Here is a 22,382-nt window from a genome sequence, read left to right on the forward strand (position 1 = left end):
GTGCTGGAGTCCTCGTGGTCCCGCAGTGGGATAATCGTGGTGCATCGTTCCATTCTGTGGTGACTGACCTGTCCCTCTCTTGTGACCAGCATCCTGGGCAAGCCCTGGTGTACTGGTGTGAGGATGAAGGCAGGCAGTGGCACATTAGTGAAGGGGCGTGATCACCGAACACCCCCCCCCCCCCGGTTGCTTACCAGCTTTCTGACATCATGCTGCTGTTACTTCCTCCCCATTCTGCTTCACCCACTCACCACCTCCTGAGGGACGGTTTCTGGGCAACCCCACACTGTAAGCTAGGGTCCCAAAATGACAGTTCCTTGAAATTGGCCCTCTGTAATTCATGGGATAAACTCAGCCCAGGTTAAGTAGGTATTAGCTGGACAGTGTAGGAGACTACTACCAGGAAGATGATTTTTTTTTCCCCTCTCTTTTGCATTATTATCTGCATAAAGCCAGTCCCCGGGCACACCTCTTAGCCTGCTCCAGGGACACAGTGCCGCCTGTGGGCAAAGGGCAGGGTTCTGCCTGTTGTTCCCTTTTCCGGGGGTGCAGCCTTCAGAGTGGGCAGGACCTTGGTAACTTCTCGACTAGAGCAGCCCTTGTCTAAGGCCTCCTCTTGCCATGAACGGACAGAGCCACCCTGTGGCAGCCAGGATCCCAGTGAAGCTTCTAGTTCCTTGCTGTGATTCTGAAAACGTGGCTGGTTTTCATCCATTAGAAGCCAGGAGGTTTGCTTCGTTCCTGGGCTTCTGGCTCCTCAGACTTGCATTCTCCCCATGTCGCTGCTCTGCTGGGGCTGGCTGCCCAGGGTGTGTCCATGCTTACTCCCTGCTCCCCTCCACACACACATGTGCGCACCTTCCAGCCCTGTTTTCTTCAGGGCTTGCCCTCTGGAAGCTGTGCGTCTGCTTTTGTGAGGCGTTCCCAGGCACCGGTCAGAGGCTGGGCTTCACTGTATTCACCCTCTTCAGCCTTGTTGCTCAGGTGTTGAAATCCACCCCCAGAGGTGGCCAGTGTCTTGTATAGCCTGGCCTTGCTGGAAGTCCTGGGACCCTTCCAAGCACAGGTTCTCTGTGGTCCAGAGGTTTGCTCCATTGGTCCCCTTAGCTGGATCCTGGGTGGCCTGAGGGCCATGGTCTCCCTGGGTCACAGCAGGGACTTCTGTTCATATAGGCCCAATTTGGTGACCAGTGTGGTCATGAGTGTCCTCGGGCCTGACTCCTGGACAGACACTAGCCTCCTGGGCCAGGCTGGTGAAGGTATGTGTGCCTTCGTTTAAAGCAGGATTGACAGCTTTCCTTGCCCTTCTGTTCACAGAGACAAATTAAATGCCTTACGGAGGCATAAAGAAAAACTGGAGGAAAAAATCATGGACCAGTACAAGTTCTATGATCCTGCTCCAAAGAAGTGAGTGGATCTCAGACTGGTGACGTACAGCCAGCCACAGAGCAGCTCCAGCCCAACAGCCGCGCTAATGTCCCCCCCCCCCCCCCCACCGCCTGGCAGGTCACCCTGTGCAAATGACAGAGAAGTTAGAGCATTTTTCAGCCCCACTCAGCTTGTCCTGTGAGGGATGAGAAATGTCAGCTGGTGCCAGTGAGACAAGGGTTTGATTTATCCACAAGACCTGTTGGGTAGAAAGTCTTCGGTGTCAGAGCCATCGAAGCAGGATGTCAGGGTTTTGCCTCAAGACTCAAGGTGACGTGGACAGACACGTTTTGTGTGTGTGTGTGTGTGTGTGTGTGTGTGTGTGTGTGTGTGTGTGTTGGAAAGGAAGCATGGACGAGACCTGGACAGGCCCACAGCTGTTAAACATGGGGACCCATTGGCACCTTGCAAATCTCTCTGTTAGTCACAGACCCTCCTGGGATCCCACCAGCATGGTCTGTGCTCCCCAGAGCAGCAGGCCCAGGTTATTCCCAGCAGTACTTGCCCGAGTCCCTGGCCTGAGCCTCAGGAGTTGTTCCTGTGGACCAACCTGGTCAGGCCCAGCCGTGGTCAGAGCCCTGTTGAAATAACAGAACCATAATAGAATCCAGGGTGCCTAGTCTCAATCTTTTTTTTTTTCTTTTTTCTTTAGAGGTAGGGTTTTGGTATAGCCCAGGCCCAGTCTCAAATCTTGTATGTGACAGATAGGGAAACTGAGACTGAGGTGAGGAATGGGAGTGCACAGGGAGCGGTTGGGAGCTCAGGCGTGGTTGTTCAGTAGCTCAGTATGCCTCCACTTTCCAGCTGGCTGTGGCCTTGTTCCCTTTAACTGTGCCAGCCAGGCCAGATTGCTCATTGCCGGCAGAACGGTCGGAGAAAGCCAACCTATCTCACTATCTTCAGGAGAAAATATAACTCAGCATGACTTTTTGACAGAAACATTGCCAACGAGCGCAGCACAGCCCCACTCCTTTCTCATCACAGATGAGCAAACGTCCACTTCACTGACGCGCTCCTCCCGGAGGCTAGCCTGGGTTTGTGACGGCCTGCTCGATGCCATCCTACCCAGCTGGCCCCTGAGATTTAGGGAGTGTTGAATTCCAAGCGCCCCCGCCCCAACATGTTGCAAATAAGGTGCCCGCATTGTCCACGTGTGCCGTCCTTGTTTGTGTGGGGCGTGGGGTGGAGCTCAGTCCCTTGTGAGTAGCAAGCGCGAGCTTCACCTCTGAGCCAGCCGCACCCCAGCCTGCCTCTGTCGTTAAGTGGGTCTGTGAGCAAGGTTCTACCTTTCGAAAATTTCCCTCCTGTCTAGGAAGAACCACTGGATTGGAGCCAAAGCCCTTGTCAAACTCATCAAGCCAAAGAAAGAAGGTTCTAGAGAGCGGTTAAAATCAACCACAGACAGCCCCCCCTGGCAGCTGGAGTCCCTCGATCCTTCCTCACCATCCGCCTCCCAGGCTCTCAGGTCACAGCTGGAAAACCCCGATGCGCCCCCAACCGCCTCCAGCTATGCCGAGGAGCGCGACGCCTACAACGGGCCTCTGGGGAAAGGTAGGGGCGGCTGATCGGCTGTGGTGGGGTGAGGATGGGGCCCCTGGAAGTGCAGTTCACTGGAGGAGTGCACTGTCCATGCCTACGTAGGGACATGGGTATCCATGTGTGAGTGCTTCCTACCCGGGCCGTGTCGCCAATCAGGCAGAAAATACGTGTCCATGCCGCGGTAATGTTTCCTAACACTTCTTCCCTTTGAACAAGAAGCCCCTAAGTTGCACAGGCTGGTAGGTATTTGAACATTCAGAGTTAATACTTGTGCAGGTGACCTAGCGACAGGCCAGCTGTGGAGGTCAGAGGTCCCAGCAAGCTGTCTCCTGTAGGGAGGTCCCACATGCATTTGGCGAGTACCCCCCTGCATCCGATAGTGTCAGGAAAGTCCTCAGAGGCTGCCATCCTGTGTCATCTGAAAGAGCCTTGGGTTCTTTTCCACGCGGATCTGCCTCGCGTCCTCCCAGCCGTGGGACACAGGGTCCATCTTCCATCAGGGCTGTCACGTGGAGCTGGCCAGAGGTTCTGCAGTGAGAGCTCAGACCTGTGGCCTGTAGCCGTGTACTACGTGTTACCAGGTCTCGGCTACATAAGCTGCGTTGTGACTCCGTGCCGCTGTCGGTCAGCGGTGGGGGGAAGCTTTGATACACTCCCCGGCGGTGTGAGCCGTGCTACTGGATGCGTGCATACTAAAGCAAAGCAGCAGCAAGTTATAGCGATGATGATGTTGTCACAGTCACTGTCTGGCCTGTGGTGACTGTAACACATTGTCAAGGCTGTGCTCCAGTTTTCAGATCTGTTAAGACATAGAAACAACTGCCATAGAATCCACGAAACACAGAAGTTACCTTAAATGTTGTGAAAATTTCAAGTTTACTTTTGACTTTTTTTTTAAGTTATTACTTAACTGTCAGGCCTTCATCCTGAGTAATTTAAATTTTTACCAAAGATACAAGGAGCCCAGTTCTCTCGTGGACTGAGGGTAGGTCACTGACAACCGGTGGCAGTGTTGTTGAGTGTGGCATTTGTCATTTTTCCTCTACCAGCACTAATATCATCTCCCACCCTCAATAAGAAACATGTGCTAATTACATGCATCTCCTTTTTAAAAAAAATTATTTATTTATTTGCAAGCAGAGAGAGAAAGAGACAGAAGAGACAGACACAGAGAGAATGGGTGTACCAGGGCCTCCAGCCACTGCAAAGGAACTCCAGATGCATGTGTCCCTTGTGTATCTGGCTTATGTGGGTCTTGGGGAATCCAACCTGGGTCCTTTGGCTTCGCAGGCAAATGCCTTAACCGCTAAGCCATTTCTCCAGCCCTGCATCTCCTTCTTGATGGAGGAGGTGCAAGATGTGCCTACAAGGGAGCAGTGATGAAGCTAACAAATGTTGTCATTGTTTTGAGATGGGATCTCACACTGGCCTGGAACTCACTATGGGTACCAGGCAGAACTTAAACTCACAGCATCCTCCTACCCTCACTCTCCCAGGGCTCAGATTACAAGCTTGAGCCATTAACACCCAGCTCTTCAGCAGGGCATTTCTGCTTCAGGTTTTCGTATTGGCTAGTGTAGTTTTTTTGGACATTTATAGTATCAGCCTATGTTGCTCTTTGTGTTGAATGCGCTAAACTTGCTGAGGAGAGATCCACACTGTTGAGCAGATCCATGTCAGCACTTGGTATGCTGTGCCTTGCTTAATCCCGACTCACCTGTGAGGTGAGCATCCCTAGTCCAGATAGTTGGATGGTTGGGTGTATAGTTAGTCTCATATAGTCCCAAGTACTGTCCCTTTTTAACACTGAAAAGGTCAGGCTGGTCCAGGTTAGACTGTGGCTGATGTACTAAGAGAGAGCCAGACCTGCATGTCCCAGCCCCTGACTCACACTATCTGCAGGTAAACTCCCTTGGCTCCTGCAGGTCATAGACATCCTTGCTGCAGAGCTCTGCTTCGAGTCTCCCTAAGTTGGGCAGCAGGGCCACCTGGGGCCACCAACCTGGAATATGTGGTCCCTTTATTCTGTAGTGTGCCGTGGCCACTAGGGGATGCTATGGTGAAAGAAATAGAGATTCTAGTATTACCTTTAATCCAAAGTCAGAAATCATGTCGGCTAATCTATTACAAGACACGTTCAAGGAGTTAGACCGGCTGTGTGGTTTGTGGACACTCTTAGGGGAGAAGGAGTGGAGAATTACAAGTAAGTCTTGGGGGTGGGGAGTAAGTCTTAAAGAAAATAATTTGGGCTGGAGAGCTGGCACAGTGGTTGTGCACTTCCTAGCAAGCACGAGGGCCTGAGGAGACCTAAGCATCCATCTGAGTTTGGATCTCCAGAGCCCACATAAGTGGCTGGCCGTAGCCACGCACACCTGTAGCCCCAGTCCCACCGGGGACCAGGGAGCTGAGAATAGCGGGAGCTCGTGAAAAAGTGGCACAGTCCCACAACAGACTCCAGCTCAAGCAGGAACAGGAATGGAGCGGGACACCTGACATTTCACTCCGTGCCACTCACTGCCTGCAAGGGCATGTGGCACCACAAGGGCACATACACGTACATACAACACGTACACACACGGAAAAGGAAGAAGAAAACAAAACAAAGCAGAAAACTTTCTCGCCGTGAAAGGCTTGTGGTATAAAAAAGGCACTTCATCCTCTCGAGGCTCGTCCTACCACAAGAGACGACTTTAGAAGTGCAAAAGGCATTTGGTGAGTACTTCAGGCAGAGGGTGTCATGGTAATGGGCCAGAAGCATGTCATTAAGTGCTGCCAAGTCTTGAAGTGGGAACAAGAGCTGAGTGTGAGCTGTGTCGGGGACCCTGTCATTAAAATGGATGAGTAAGAGAGGCTGGCTCCTGTGCTAATAAGCATCCTTATTAAATAATTTAACACACTGGAATTGAAAAATCATCTAAACCAGTGGCTCTTCGGGCAGTGTAATGATCCTGCTATGCCATGTGAGTAATAGTTGGCATTAGGGGGCCACCAAATTAAACCGAGTCAGTGTACGTGATTGTGGCTGTGTATTGGGTATAGGTTCCACCGGCCTGGGTTGGGACAGGATCCTTCATTCTAGGTACATTTTGTCGATTTAGACTCATTTGTAATGAATGACTGCTCATTTCATTTGTTCTGTTTCTCCCCCACCTCCTTTGGGTCATCCCAATGATAACAACTTAGCATCTCAGCGCAAAAAGAGTCCCTTTATGAGAAGCAAAAGCAAGGACAAAGACAAGGCTCCTGCGGCCCACCCGGCTCTCTCTAAACGCCTGCGGTTCTGGTCCTCCTCCGACATCCCATCCTCTCCTAACGAGCCTGTCTCTCTGTCTGACATTGGGGATTTCTGATCCCTTCCTTAGCCTGTGTCTGCACCGTGTATCCTCCTCCATTCTGAGATTCAAACAACCAACCAGACAGGCCGCACGGCCCCTGTCGGACCCCCTGTTCCTCACCCCAGTTCAAAGTAGACACCGTGGATTCCGATTGCAAAATAGAAGATGAGTTGTTTTACCTCCCGGACCATTTCTTCAGCAAAGCACAGTTTTAGGGGACCCTTGGGACATGCGTACTCATGTCCTTGGGCCAGGATATCCGCACTAAGTAAGTGAAGAGCCCGTGTGTTCCTACCCCCGCTCCCGTACCTGCAAGCTTATGTCACGCCCCTTGTGTGAAGCAGACGTGATCATCTGTGCTTCCCAAAATAGACAGCCTCTGCCAGTGAGGCACTTTTGAAAGATTTATGTTTAAGCATCTGAGTTTCAAACCGCTGCCCTTGTGTCCTCGTCCTTTGTCAGAGGGCACAGTTGCTGGCTTCTGCTCCTCGGGGCTCTTTCAGATGTGCTCCGTTGTGAAGGACTGACTGCTCTATTCGAGAATTTTGAGCAATTGGATTGTCCCCCCTCCCCCCAAAGTAGAGCCCACAGTGGTTTTATGACTGTGCTGTGACTTTTTGATGGAAACAGTAGTAGACAGACAGAATGTCAGCATACAGGTCACACCCAGAGCAAGGGACAAGGCTGCCAACGAGGCCACCACCCACAGCCACGCTTGCCGTCCCCTGCCATTCTTTAATTGTCTTACGTATCCTCCTGTGAACTGACTTTTCAGTTTGCAGTTAGATTGACCTTAGAAGGAAAGATGATTGCCAGTGAGTACTGTACTGCACGTGAAAACCACAGTAGCCACGTAAACAGTCCGAAGCCGTGGCAGCGTCAAGGCTGGTTAGGTGCCCCTGACTCCTTCAGCCCGTGGGCCCGCTTCAGGAGCCCCGGGCCATTGTGCTGCCTGGTCCTCGGGGTCTTTGTCTTCCTCGCATGCTCTTGGAGTTCTGCTCATGTCTTGTCTGGTGCTTGTGCTGACTGTTCACCCATCTCCGCCTCCCTCCTGGACCCTCATTTCCACGTCACCCACAGAATGACCTGCCGTTGTTCATTCCACCAGACTTGAATCTTGCTTCTCATCAAGGTTATTTAAAATAAAAAAAATTTTCCCCTTCAGTTCAGATCCCAAGATCCGGGCCCTTGAAAATGCACAGTGAGAAGAGCCCAGAGGTTGAGCGATTGCGAGGGGACATTGTGCAAAGGCCCTTGTCAGCTCTTAGGAACCCTCGCCCCATTTTGTTTGCTTGTTTTTGTTTTGTTCTCTTTTGAGGTGCTGGGGGTCAAACCCAGGGGCTTACTTATGTGAGGCAAACTCTACGAACTGAGCTGTAGCCCCAGCCCCCCTCATTCATTTTTATTTTGTATTTGGAGAGCCCATCCCCTTTCCCACTTGGTTTTCTTATTTTATAAGGAGGAGTGTAAAAACCTAAAATATGTCTTCATTTAATTTTGACAAGATACATGTCCATGGTAGAAAAATTAGCACCACCAAAAAGCATAAGACAAAAAAAAAAAAAATCACCTGGCAGAAATTAAAGCCCCTCCCCCAACAAACAAGCTGTTGTGAGGTTGACAGCGAACTTCCTTCTGAAACCTTAGGAAGCCCAATTGGCTGGGGCCTCAGTGTTTCAGGGACAGATCTGGACTGACCCTCACCTGACATCTCTTAGGATCTTTGGACGGCACTAACTAGAGCTCTGCACAGCATTACCAAGGAAGCGTGCCCTGTCGCTAATTTTGGGGCTATTAGCAATATTTTCACCCCTTGAATTCCATTTCCTCCCAGCCTTCCAACACTGCATGTGTGGCCCACACTAGAGCCAGAGCTAGCCTCATGGGACCTCCCCACTTCGCCCCGCAGCTGGGAGGGCCAGGTGCCCGGCTTCCGCCTCTGTGGTCCGTGTGCCCCGCTGCTCCTGCTTTGGGCCTCAGTGTGCTTGCCCAGCCTCAGCACAGGTTTGTAGCCTCATTTCTCAATGTCCCCTTTCGCCTCAGGCCCTGGGGATCTAAAACCAAAGCGAGGGTCCCAGTATGGAGGCAGTGTTGACCGCATGGACACCTCTGCTGACCCAGCTGTGAAGTCCTGGCCCTCGGAACCTGGCTCCCGGACTTTGCCCACCTCAGCCGTCACAGCAGTTCCTTCCGGCCCCGCCCCAGTCTCCCGACACCCAGGCCGAGCCAAAGGTGAGTGTGGACTCTCTAGAGTCTGGTGAACTTTGGGCTTAGGATCCCCCTAAAGCACCAGGCTAAGAAGAGGAGGCAGGTCTCTGAAGGACATTTGAGAGACAGGTCCAAGGGCTTCAACTCTACTTACCAGCCAGCCAGGTGACTTTGGACAAGTAATTCAGCTGTCGGCAGAACTAAGTACCCTGGGCAAAGTCTGAGAAACCTCCACCAGCAGCGTTCAGGCTAAAACCAGGCCACTGCTTTTATCCTCCATGGCAGAAGTCAAGAGGTGTTTACTCTTGAGATAAAGAAAAGGGTCTCTGACCTAGAAGTCCATTGACAAAACCAAGGACAAGTGTCCTGTACAGTACCCAAGGGAACCGGAGGAGGAGTTAGAAATGTCTCTCAGAATGCCCATGGCTTTGTATGTACACAACCTTGGGCCCAAGCCAACATGATCTCATTAGATGGAGAGATTGGCAGGCAAATGCCTCAGTCTGGTGATGCCAGGTGAAACTCTTAGAAACATGAGGATCCCCTAACACCGGAGGAGAGCCTGCAGCCCCAAACAGAGGACACTGGAGGAGAGCCTGCGGTCCCAAACAGCAAAACCAATACAGAAGGCATTAGAGTAACCTGGAATATCTTGAGACACAGATGAAAACTTCAAAATGCCAGTAGCCATGGAGTCAGAGATAAGAGACGCCACCATACTCCGGACACAGAACTAGCACTACGAAAAGGAGCAAAGGAAGGTGGGGAGGCACTTGGAAATTGAAAAGATACAAACAAAAGAAGAGGGATGCTTAAGACTGAAGACTGGTGGGGGGCGTGGGGGGGGAGATGGCTCAGTAGATAAAGCACTTGCTGCTCAAGCTGGGAGACCTGAGTTTGACCCCCCAGGCCCTATAGGAAAGGAGCCAGCCGCCTCGGTGGGCTTCTGTAATCCCGGCACACCGACGCTGACAGCTGGATGGGAGCGGAGACAGGAAAGGCTTCCTGGGAGCTTGTGGCAGGTGCAGCAAGGAGAACTAGCAGAGCAAGAATCGAGAGTGAGAGACCCAGGTTCAAGTGAGGTGGAGAGAACTGACCAGTATGTTGTCCTCTGACCTCCACAGAATACATGTGCATCTCTACATACATACATACATACATACATACATACACACACACCTTGAAGGCACAGTCTCTGATTGAAGACAGATGAAACTATCCAAAGAACTGGCTAAAGGAACCGATGAGGTTGCCTGTGGACCGTTGTTGGAAGTCTGAGAGCAGGAAGGGTTATTTTTCCTAGTGACACCAACCCACAAACTCAACCCCAAGAGCCCTGGGCTTGCACAGACTTGGTGCCGAAACTAGAACAGAAAGCAACACAGACGGGGTCCCTGCACTCAGGGACCCTCGCTCGCGCTTTGGACTTGTCGGTGAGTACAGAAAGGTTTTCAAGATGGAGGCCCTCTTGCCCGTTTTTCAGGAGCTGAGGCGCTGTGCTCAGCCAGCAGACTTTTTCCTCATCCTCAGGCTGGCTGGTGGGTGTCTGGGGCCACGTCTGCTTGGGAACTGTGGCGCAGGGCTTGCCCTCCAGAGTTGGTCTCTCCCCTCCAGTGGAAGGTTCCCGATCTACCTTTTTCCTTCCTTTCCTCCTGCCACCTGGTGACATTGTGCGCCCCCCACCCCCAATGAATTGCTTCCACACCCTCTGTTTTTGGTGCTACTGGCCTTTGGGGTTGGAAAGGTCGTCTGGGTTCTAGACAGTGGCCTCCTGTACCTTTTCCTTAGGTCAGGGCTCCCCTTCCTCTTCTAGCTCATCACGCACCAGGGACAGGAGTCCTGGGCGTTAACCTTTCTCCTCTTCCTAGCTAGAGGGGCGAGGGCAGGCACCGTCCACCCTTCCCCTCTGTCCTTGATAGCCGGCGCTGCCGTGGTTCAGGGGTTGGACATGGGTCTGAGCCGGCCGGCTGGCCTTGCACTGGGCATTTCCCTTGTGGGTGGTAGGCGTTCTAGAATCCTGACTCATCGCCTCTCTTCCCGCTTTAGGCTCTAATTCCACTGATAACCTCTGTGAGCCGTCCGCCGAGCTTGAGGGCGCACAGCCCAGGCAGCAGGGTGAGTGGCTGACACGTTCTTAGGAGGTTTTTTTTTTTTTTTTTTTTTTGTCAATAGCACTTTGTCTTTGAGAAAAGCAGTGTGGAAATCCAGCTCACAAAAGAGGTGAAGGTGGCATTGCTATGGTGGGTGTAAGGAATGGGGGGCTTGAGTCTCTCAGTTCCCGCTTCTCTGCCCGGCCCAGGGTCCCGCTCCTGTTTGCAGCCTCACATGTAGGAGATTCGCTGCCTCCTAAGAGCTGCAGGTTCTGGAAGCACTGTCTCAGTAGCTCTTCCCGGTGTGCCAGAAAGTCCTGGTGACGGACACAAGAAGCGTCCACTTCAGGAAGCCATTAATTTTTCCTCACTCAGGCTTCGTGTGCCATGGTGGCACCAAGTTGTAGGAAGACTTAGAAAAGAAGCACTTGTCACTTGATTTTAAAGGTTGTAAGTTTCTGCAGGAGGGAGATGGTAAATGACCCCAGTCTTCCCAAAATTACAGGTTCCTTTGGGCTGTCTCCTCCCAACCCCCACTCTCCCTTCCTCCCTCCTTTTTTTTCCTCATTGTCTTCTTCCTTCCCTCCTTTGCTGACTGAATCCAGGCCTTACGTGTTCTGGGCGAGCAAGCCCAGCACTCAGTTTTTGAAGCACAGCCCTGGAAGGCGAGGGCGGGGGGCAGTACCCCTTCAGAAGGAACCCTTGTCAGTTTCGTCAGTTTCGGTTGGCTTAGTGCGCCTGATGTGATGGGCAGTGAGTGCCAGCCAACCCTCTCCTGCCCTAGCCACTGTCTGTCAAGTGGGATGCTATTGGCATCGGTTCACACAGACTCGCTGTTTGTGATCTTTGTAAGCAAAGGCAGGCTCTTTCGTGAGGCCAGTTCACCCCAGGAGCCCTTCTCCCTTTACACCTGCAGCAGGAGGGCGGTCTCTGGCAAGCACACTGGCTCACTGAGTGACATTTGTGACGTGACTTGACTTTGTGACACGTGTCCTGACACCTCCAGCTTCCCCGGGCAGCACAGGGGAGTAAAGGCATCATTGAATAGACAACGCTGGTCCTAGTACGGTGGCTTAGGCCTGTAATCGCAGTGCTCCAGAGGCTGAGGCAGGGGGAGGGTGTGTTCAAGGTCAGCCTGGGCTATAACTAGTCAGACGCTGTCTCAAAATAAAACAAAATACACCACTTGGGAGGCAGAGGTAGGAGGATCGCCACGAGTTCGAGGCCACCCTGAGACTACATAGTGAATTACAGGTCAGCCTGAGACCCTACCTTGAAGAACCAAAAAATAAATAAATAAAAGAAAATAAATAAATTTATAAATAAATAAACCAAGCAAGCAATAAACAAAGGTGGCTTCGGGGCACGCTGCTTTCTGTCCTATTTTCCTTCTCATGACCCTCAGTGTCTGCTACAGAGTGGGCAAGCTGCTGTGTAGCCTTCCCTCTATCTTGGGGGGGGCTGACTCTGTGGCTTTGCTGCTCCCAAACACTTTGCCCACAAGTGTTTCCCAGACGGTCACTCTGTGCAGAGCTCACCAGCACTTGGGACTTAGGTAGCCTGCAGAGCCAGGACATCTAAGCAGAGACACATCTTGTGGATGGCAGGCCAGGGGCCTTCTAACGTTTCACAGTTTCATTTGAGCGCTTCCGATGACCGAAACACAGTCCCTGTCCCCCAGGAGCTCAGGGTCCAGCAGCAGAGGCATTTTCTCACCTGACGCTGGCAGGGATCAGGCTGCTGGGGTGCACTGGGAGAGGTCTTGACCCTGGCAGGGAGGGCTCATCCATGGCAGGGCATGGTGCTAGCTTTTCCAAGGGTCTGCCGTTGAGCAGTACAGTGCAGAGCTGCCCAGGCAGACACCCACAGTCCCTGCATGCTCGAATTGGGCACCTCAGCTGTTCCCTTAGGAGTGGATGCACATCTGAGGATCGTGATTCCGAGGAGCTGGAGGACAGACACAACCCTCAGAACACTTGCTGCTTTTTGTCCCAAGGTCCCAGCATGCCCCCTCCTGTGGTACCTGCAGCTCCCCCACCCAAGCTCACGCATGTACACGCCTGTGCATCTGCGCCGTGGGCCACACCTCATCCTGTTCTGGAAAGGGCTGTTTGCCCATGTTCTGAAAAGCTCTGCCAGAAACCAGGCGAACCCTGCTCTCTGACCCTGCTTGCTCAGGACAGCCCTTTCTTAAACCTGCTTTTGGTATACTAGCGCTTGGTGAGGTGGTGTGTGTTGCTACTGTTTTGAAACACAACTCTACACCTAGTTAAGAACAGATAGCCAGGGCTGGAGTGTTGACTTAGCAGTTAAGGCACTTGCCTGGGAAGCCTGAGGACCCAGGTTCGACTCCCCACTGCCCACGTAAGACAGATGCACAAGGTGGTACACGTGTCTGGAGTTCGTTGCAGTAGCTAGAGGCCCTGGCATGCCCGTTCTCTCACTATCTGCCTCTCTTTCTCTTTATCAAATAAATAAGATAAAAAACAGACAGCCAGCATGGCAGGTTATTGTTAGCCTGCCACGTACGGCGAGGAACACTCTGTTTCTGAGTCTTACAGACCTTGCCGAAGGCACCGGCCTGACCTTTGGTTTCTTGCGTGGAATGCTTAACATGGGATCTACTTGGCTTCTGGCCATCTGTGTTAAACATGGGGTTTCCTTTCAGTGTCCCGGCCCGACAGCTTGGAGAGCAGCAGAAACACGTCCAGCAGCAGCTCGCCCCTGAGCCTCAAGGGTAAGCCACGCCGTTCTCAGCCCCATAGGATATCTGTTTGGGTGTTTGCTTCTGGGCTCATATTCTTATACTTTTATTTCTTTCCGGTTTTTTTTTTTTTTTTTTTTTTTTTTTGCTGGGCGGGGGGGTCCTTGAGATAGTGTCTCACTCCAGCCCAGGCTGACCTGGAATTCACTATGTAATCTCAGGGTGGCCTTGAACTCATGGCAATCCTCCTACCAAGGCCTACCAAGTGCTGGGATTAAAGGCATGCGCCACCATGTCCAGCTTTTTTATAGTTTCATTTATTTGCAAGCAGAGAGAGAGAATGAGTACACCAGGGCCTCTAGCTGCTGCAAACGAACTCCAGATACATGTGCCACTTTGTGCTTTTGGCTTTATGTGGATACTGAGGAATTAAACCTAGGCTGTTAGCTCAATGTTTAAGACACTTGCTTGCAAAGCCTATCTCTCTAGCCCCAATTTTTAAATTTTTTATTTATTTAAAAATTTTGTGCCGGGTGTGGTGGCGCACGCCTTTAATCCCAGCACTTGGGAGGCAGAGGTAGGAGGATCGCCATGAGTTCGAGGCCACCCTGAGACTCCATAGTGAATTCCAGGTCAGCCTGGGCTAGCGTGAGACCCTACCTTGAAAAAGAAAAAAAAAAATTGTGATGTTTTTATTTATTTGTGAGAGAGGCAGATAGAGAATGGGTGTGCCAAGGCCTCCAGCCACTGCAAATGAAGTCCAGATGCGTGCGCCACCTTGTGCATCTAGCTTTACATGGGTACTGGAGAACCAAACATGAGTCCTTTGGTGTTGCAAGTAAGATCCTTAACTACTAAGCCATCTCTCCACTGAGAGAGACAGTGAGAGGGAGGAAACGGGCACATTAGGTCCTCTTACCACTGCAAATGAACTCAGTATGCATGCGTCTTTTAGTGCACCTGGCTTTATGTGGGTACTGGGGAGTTGAACCCCAGGCTGTCAGACATTGCAAACAAGTGCTTTTAACCCCTGAGCCATCTCTCCAGCACCTTATGCTTTTAAAAATGTGCCTAGCAGGACTTTGACACACAGCGTAATGCATCTGTGGGCCACACGGTTTAAGCATGGTTTAGGCTAGGGAAGTTTTGAGAGGAGAGAGGCTCAGGTCCCCCCATCTGTCCAGAGGATGTGCATGAGTCCTGGGTCCCCTGGGTTTGAGAAGTTTTCCGGTGTGACATGGGGATAGGGACAGCTTGACTCTCCACTGTAGAGTAGAGAACAAAGTGCAGATGATTTTGGTCTTTAACAAAAGTTGTAAGTTTGCTTTAGGGTCCAGATTACAGCTTGTTGGCATGAATGCCTGAATGTGCATTTGCAAAGGACATATGTGTCATGGTATGCCCTCTTTCCTAGAGACCATGACTTCATGAAGACATTTTCTTTGCAGTTTCTACATGACTGACCCCTAGCTAAATTAATTTCTAATATGTGAATGAGTAGAAGCTAATAGGGCTGGCAGCCATTGGTAATTTAACCCTTAGTGCTGACTTACTTCAGTGGCACATGTACTGAAACCAGAATGCTCGGGAGAGGGAGGGGCAGTCCCTGGGCAAAGACACTGTGCAAACCCAAGAAGCCTGACACAGCCGAGCACTGGGCTCGCTGCTCCAGTGTGTATCTTACTTCGCAACACCAACACTCTTCCCAGAGTCTCTACCTCTTGCGACACCTAAGGAAACTGTTAGTCCAAGAAGATGGATTTAAAAACCACAAGAGATGGGCTGGAGAGATGGCTAGCGTTTAAGGCACATGCCTGCAAAGCCTAAGGACCCAGGTTAAGCTCCCCAATACTCACATAAAGCCAGATGCACAAAGTGGCACATGCACCTGGAGTTTGTTTGCAGCTGCAGAAGGCTCTGCTGCCCCCATTCTCTCCATCCCCCCACCCATGTTCACCTTGCAAATAAATAATAGCTGGGCGTGGTGATGCACACCTTTAGTCCCAGCACTTGGGAGGCAGAGGTAGGAGGATTGTCTGGAGTTTGAGGCCACCCTGAGACTCCATAAGTGAATTCCAGGTCAGCTTGGGCTAGAGTGAGACCCTACCTCAAATCCCAGCCCTCCCCCAACAAAAAAACCCCATACAAAATAGGGAAATACTACTTTCTGCCTAGGAGGTGGAATTTTCAGAAATGTGTATACTTGAAATTTAAGTTCAGTGGAAACTTCCTACTTTTTAAAAAAATTTTTTGGTTTTTCGAGATAGGGTCTCACTCTAGCCCAGGCTGACCTGGAATTCACTATGAATTCTCAGGGTGTCCTTGGACTCACAGCAATACTCCTACCTCTGCCTCCCGAGTGCTGGGATTAAAGGTGTGCGCCACCACACCTGGCTAAACTTTCTACTTTATAATAACTTTATTTACATGTATTTATGTAGACGCACACGCGCACACACACACACCAAGGTCTTGCTTCTGCAAATAAGTTCTAGGTGCTTGCGTCACTTTGCATCTGTCTTTATGTGGGCACTGGGGAATGAAACCAAGGCTAACAGGCTGTGCAAACTAGCTTTTTTAACCACTGAGCCATCTCCCCAGCACCATGTAAACTGTCTGTTTTAATCTCTGGTTAATTTTCTAAAAGCCAAAGTAAGGCGCTGGATAAGGCTCACTGAGGAAAATGTGCTTGTTGTGCAAGCATGAATTTTGAACCTGAATTTGGATCCTTAGAACCCAAGGCTTCTAGGCTCGCCCCTGTCATCAGAGTATCGGGGAGATGGAGACGGGGTTCTATGGGGTTCTTTGTCTAGCTGAACCAGTGAGCTCTAGGTTCTGTGTAAGACCCTGTCTCAAAGAATTGAGTGGAGGGCTGGAGAGATGGCTTAGCGGTTAAGCGCTTGCCTGTGAAGCCTAAGGACCCCGGTTCGAGGCTCGGTTCCCCAGGTCCCACGTTAGCCAGATGCACAAGGGGGCGCACGCGTCTGGAGTTCACTTGCAGTGGCTGGAAGCCCTGGTGCGCCCATTCTCTCTCTCTCCCTCTGTCTTTCTCTCTGTGTCTTGCTCTCAAATAAATAAATAAAAAATTTAAAAAAAAAAAAGAATTGAGTGGAGAACAACTGAGGATAAATGTTCCCCCCCACTTTATGTGTGCCAGTGTCAACGTCTGGCCTCCACGTGTGCCCACACACGAACACGAATACACACATCCACCTCAAGAGAAAAAAGAATCTCGGCTGGAAAGATGGCTTAGCGTTGAAGGCACTTGCCTGCAAAGCTAAGGGACCAAGGTTTGATTTCCCAGTACCCATGTAAGCCAGATGCACATGGTGGTACATGTGTCTGCAGTTTGTTTGTAGCACCCATTCTTTCTTTCTTTCTCTCTCTCAAGTAAATAAGCAAAATTAAAAAATATATAAGTTTCTAAAAAAGGAAAAAGGGAATCTTAGGTCAAGTGCTGAATGATGTGCAAGGATCCTCAGTGGGCAGGAGAGAGGCCTGAGGTGTTCTTGGTTGGGCTGGTTTTCTTGCCTACAAGGAGAGGTGCGGCTGATGCATCCATGTCCTTGTGTCTCCCATCCAGGCTCCTCGGACCAGCTGCACAGCCGCTCCGAGAGTTTCAGCAGCGCAGACCTGATCCCCAGCAGAGACCCCACCACGCTGTCTCGGGATGCCAGTGCCCCAGGACGCAGTGCCCTCGGCCGCCATGAGTACCCCTCACCCCGGAATGGGCCGCTCCCCCAGGAGGGTTCCCAGAAGAGGGGCGCGGCCCTGCCCCATGGGGTGCGGCCCTGCTCCACTTCTCCTAGCAGTGAGATGGTCACCTTGGAGGAATTCCTGGAAGAGAGTAACCGCAGCTCCCCGACCCATGTGAGTGGTCCAGCCCAGCAGATGCGGGGGTCCCCCTGACCCTCCTCTAGCTTGGAAGGCACTGGAAAGGACAGGACAGGACAGACTTGCTAGTGGCAGGACAGTGGGCCCCACTACTGAGAGGATCATAGTGAGAAAGAGCTGGCTCCAATCCCAGACAGCAGGAGTGGCTGCCTTCCAGCTCTGGAAGAAGCCTGTGGCCAGCACTCCACTTGTTCCTGCCTCTCTCTCTCCCCCAGAGGATCTCATGGCCTCATGTAGTACAGGCTGGCCTCAAACACCATCTATCTATCTATCTTTCTTTCTTTTTTTTTTTTTTTTTTTGAGGTAGCGTCTCACTGTAGCCCAGGATGACCTGGAATTCACTATGGAGTCTCAGGGTGTCCTTGAACTCACAGCTATCCTCCTACCTCTGCCTTCTGAGTGTTGAGATTAAAGCCATGCGCCATCACACCTGGCTTGTTTAGAGACTTTTTTTTAATTTTTAAAAAATATTTATTTATTTGACAGAGAAATAGGGAGAGAGAGACAGAGAGAGAGAGAGAATGGGCGTGCCAGGGCCTACAGCCACTGCAAACGAACTCCAGATGCATGCGCCCCCTTGTGCATCTGGTTAATGTTGGTCCTGGGGAATTGGGTCCTTTGGCTTTGCAGGCAAACATCTTAACCGCTAAGCCATCCCTCCAGCCCGAGACTCTCTTTATTTTTTATTATTTTTTATTTTTTTTTTGACTAGGTTTTTTTTTTAATTTTTTTTTCTCAATTTTTATTAACATTTTCCATGATTATAAAAAATATCCCCTGGTAATACCCTCCCTCCCCCCACTTTGCCCTTTGAAATTTCATTCTCCATCATATCCCCTCCCCATCTCAATCAGTCTCTCTTTTATTTTGATATCATGATCTTTTCCTCCTCTTATGATGGTCTTGTGTAGGTAGTGTCAGGCACGGTGAGGTCATGGATATGCAGGCCATTTTGTGTCTGTGGGAAGCACATTGTAAGGAGTCCTACCCTTCCTTTGGCTCTTACATTCCTTCTGCCACCTCTTCCACATTAGACCCTGAGCCTTGGAAGGTGTGATCGAGATGTTACTCAGTACTCCAGTCACTTCTTTCTAGCACCATGATACCTTCTGAGTCGTCCCAAGGTCACTGCCATCTGAAAAGAGAAGATTCTCTACCCAAAGTGAGATAGCATTAAAATAAGGGTATGAATATTAAGAGAAGTGCTTACTGGGCAGTTTGATAAGCATAGTATATACACTTATCCAGACATCAGCAGATGTTATACCCCTTGGGCTCATGACTACCCCTGTTTTAAATTTTCAGTATTGGGGATGTATTCCCTCCCATGGAGTGTGGACTAGGTATGTTTCAACAAGGCTTTATTTTATGATTTAGACACAGACACTCTCTTTCCCTCCTCATCAAGCTGCCTGAGAATAGGCTTTGCAACTTCTTCTTAAAAAAAAAAAATTTCAAGTAGAGAGAGAAGAGAGAAAGAATTGTGTGCAAGGGCCTCTTGCCATTGCAATTAAACCCCAGGTGCTATGCTACTTTGTGCATCTGGCTTTATGTGGTTGTTGGGGAATCAAACCTGGGCTATCAGGCTCTGTAAGCAGTACCTTTAACCTCCAAGCCATATCTCCAGCCCAGGATTTGCATCTTTAATGAATACCCAGGTGACATTCTTACACGTCGCTGACTTGATGGCATGGTACAGAAATCAGGGTGCGTCTGCCACAGAAGGGAGGCTTTCCTTTACAGTCCTGGTTAGGCATCTGCGGTGGTGGAGGTCCTCTTCCCGTGAGGTTCCGGCGGGGCGAGGCCCTCTCTACTCCACTCAGACCTGTCTCCGGTCACTGTACGATCACCTGCCCCTTCTCTGCTCACAGGAGGCCCGCATAGTCTTGCTGCAGAACTTTCTCTTGACGTCCCCATGTAGCCATCAAGCCTCCCACACCTCCCCTGAATATCTTGGATATTAGTCCCTGCTGGCCTCACTTAGTAGGACCCTCAGCCACGCCTCCGATGGTGGGAGAAGGTCCCATGTTGGGGTCTCTGTGTAGCCAGAAAAGGTGCTCTCTCACATGTGGGTGTCCAGCTCCTAACACATGCGCTGACAGAGAAAGACAAATGTCACATGTTCTTCACTTACTTGTAGAAGTCAAAAAGGCCACTTAGGGCTGGAGAGATGGCTTAGCGGCCAAGGCGCTCGCCTGCGAAGCCTCAAGACCCATGTTCGGCTCTCCAGATCCCACATAAGCCAGACGCACAAAGAGTGAGGCAGGCACCGGGTTGCACATGCCCACTAGGTGGCGCAGGTGCCTGGAGTTGGATTGTAGTGGCCCTGGTGTGCCAGTTCTCTCTCTTACTCTCATTCTCTCTCAAACACACACAGAAAAGAGCACGGTGATAAGTGCCCGAGGCGGGAGCGGAGGTAGAGGGTGGTCAGATGATGGCTACAAAGCCCGCTTAGAAGTGACAGTGAGTTTGCAAGTATCGTGGAGAGCTAGAAGAGAGGCACTTGGAGGTTCCAAACAGGAAGTAAAGTTTGCGCTAGGATGAAGGTGTTAGGCTATGGGAAGGCGCATGATCCCGACTGAGCACTCGGTGATCACTGACCCCCCCCAAACACACACGCAGTTGTGAGTCCGTTCAAAAGAAAACAAGTAGCGTGTGGAGAGGAGACGGCTGGTGTAAATGACCCAGAGTAACCCCAGACTTGTCACTCCCTAGTGGTGTGGCCTGCTTGACCCCCACAACCTCAGTTTCCTTTTCTATCACAAACGCGTTGCCACAGCTTTGACGCGGCCTTGCTAGCCTTGGCCAGATGCAGCGTCTGGAGGCCGGCCTGGCAGCGAGCATCCTGACGGGCGCCTGTGGACGCGACCAGTCACAGCTCTGTGTGGACATCCATCTGGGGCCTGCAGCATCACACAGTACAGCTCGCTGTGGTCAGATCACCTGTCAGCTGTGTTCACGAAGCAGGTGGTGCCCCAGCTACTCGGCCCCTCCTCCGCACTGGCACCCCTGGCAAATCATAACAGGCCAGGGTCTGACTCTAGCAGCTGGTAGCCTCTGCCCCTCGACATCCTTTCTGAGCTCCCATCCCTTGTTCCTCTTTCTGCCAGGCTGTGGCATTCTCGCTGGAGTCCACAGTGACCCGAATAGGGTCACAAGCCTGTTTCCAAGCGTGGTGGCAAAGGACACCCGCTCCCTGGGCAGAAGAATCGGCGCCCAGCCGCAGCAGCTTCTGGGTGTTGTCTGTCCCCATTTCCAGGCCCACCAGCTCTCTGGTCCCTACCTTCTAACATTCTGCCTGCCTTACCTTTCTCTAAGAAAAAGATAGGGTGTGTTGTGGTGGTGCACGCTTTTAATCCCAGTTCTTGGGAGGCAGAGGTAGGAGGATCGCCGTGTGTTCGAGGCCATCCTGAGACAACATAGTAAGTTCTTGTACTACATAGCTCAGGTTCTGGTTTAAAGGCACAGGTCTTGTTTCTGTTCCTGTATTTGGTGAACCTAAGCCTGTGGGGTGACATGGGGAAGGAAGAGCTGGGCCTGCCTGCCCCTCCAGCAGGTCTCTCACTACCGCTGTACACTGCAGGAAACACTTCTGGTCGGTGTGGTTGGGCTCTTGTCACTGAAGTAAAGCCGATGACTTTGTGGGAGGTGGACTCCTTCTCTGGATCTCATTGCTTATACAGTTAGGGGGCTGTCTTGATGATCTCCCCAGCGATGCTGGTACTGCCCAGCCCCTCACCATCCTCATGTTTCTGGGGTTTGCCTTCAATTCATCCGGAGCGGAAACGTCAGTCCTGGTAGTGTGGGCCACAGGGCACCTCGCTCAGACATGAGGCCCAGGTCCCTACCTCTGTTCTCTCCTCCCCCACAGGACACTCCCAGCTCCTGTGACAACCTTCTCAGTGACTACTTCCGGAAGGCTCACGACCCCCTGGCTGTGGGAGGCCAGCCTGGACCACCTACTAGGAAAGATGGAGTCAAGATGCCCACCAGCTTTGTGGCACCCACCATCAAGATGGCAGCCAACACCGCCGAGGGACGGCAGATGAAGCCTGGGCATTATGTAAAGCCAAACTTCAGACCAGCTGAGGCAGAGATCCCGCCCGGGGTCCCCCCAAGGCAGATCCAGCCTCCCCAGAGCCTGTCCCTGGGCAGACCCAGGCAAGCGACAGTGACCTGCCACACGCCTGTCAACCGCAGCGCATCTCTGAGCCGGGCCTTCAGCTTGGCCTCGGCTGACCTCCTCCGGGCTAGTGGGCCAGAAGCTTACAGACCAGAGTCCCCTCAGAAGCCAGGGGGTGCCCCTGAAGCCACAGGGGTCAGAGAGACAGGCAGCCACAGCCTGCAAGGCTCTGCGCCTCCCAACTCCCACAGCCTAGCCCGGGAGAGGACCCCCCTCATGGGTAAGGCTGACAGTACCTCTCCAGGCCCAGGTGCCCGCAGCCGGCCACCGGACACCAGGCGCTTCTCTCTGGCCCCCCCAAAAGAGGAGAGGCTGGCCCCCCTGCAGCAGTCGGCCACTGCCCCAGCCCTTGCGACTGCAGGTGGCGCGAGTGGCAGCTGCCAGCTTCAGCACCTCTCACCTGCTGTGTCCCCAGCTGTCAGGACGAAACCCAAAATGCCACCACACCCAGGGGAGGTAGCCACCGTTGCCCCTGTCCGCCCGGGGCTCAGCGTCTCAGAGGGAGATGGGAGCTCGGGACAGGGCTGCGGTGAGGGGCTCCTAGCCAAGAGCCCTGGCAGACCTCCCGACTGTGCTCCGCATGTCAGCCGGGGCCCCGATGACTTTGGTCGAGGGGGCAGCAGCTCAAAGAGCACGCCAGCGTCCCCCGAGCCCAGTGGGGACCAACAGACGGTGTGGTATGAGTATGGCTGTGTGTGACTTGTGTCGTGCCTCCGCAGCTGCGGAACCCTAAACTACTGGCGCGCCCTCTCGCTCTGGTTGCCTTCCCCCCCCCCCCCCCCCCCCGCTCGCCTGCGGTACCGGGAAAGGGTGTAGAATGAGGAATGGGGGTTCCCACACGGTTCTCCTGTTTGTCGATGGAAACACTGTGCCAAGCCCTAAGAGGATGATCCTCCTGGATATGCAACTCATCTTCTGTATCTCTGCAGCTTCCAGGAGCTGCCTCATGAACGAACCCACTTAACCCCAAAGCAGACACTACTTGACTAGGCCCTGATACA

The 22,382-nt window shown here is 51.9% G+C and overlaps 1 protein-coding gene across 1 annotated transcript in view; it reads left to right on the forward strand.

Annotated features, from left to right (window-relative positions):
* Positions 1–22,147, forward strand: part of Ccdc88c (coiled-coil domain containing 88C) — a 152,145-nt gene extending 129,998 nt beyond the window's left edge. The window contains exons 24-30 of the mRNA XM_045154020.1: positions 1,318–1,407; positions 2,741–2,979; positions 8,346–8,534; positions 10,557–10,625; positions 13,269–13,337; positions 16,888–17,174; positions 21,070–22,147. Coding sequence (XP_045009955.1) covers positions 1,318–1,407; positions 2,741–2,979; positions 8,346–8,534; positions 10,557–10,625; positions 13,269–13,337; positions 16,888–17,174; positions 21,070–22,080 — 1,954 coding nt within the window. The 3' untranslated portion in view covers positions 22,081–22,147. The remainder of the gene's footprint in view (positions 1–1,317; positions 1,408–2,740; positions 2,980–8,345; positions 8,535–10,556; positions 10,626–13,268; positions 13,338–16,887; positions 17,175–21,069) is intronic.
* Positions 22,148–22,382: the final 235 nt, after the last annotated feature.

This window comes from Jaculus jaculus, chromosome 7 (genome assembly GCF_020740685.1).
Source record: "Jaculus jaculus isolate mJacJac1 chromosome 7, mJacJac1.mat.Y.cur, whole genome shotgun sequence".
In the NCBI taxonomy this organism is placed as follows: Eukaryota; Metazoa; Chordata; class Mammalia; order Rodentia; family Dipodidae; genus Jaculus; species Jaculus jaculus.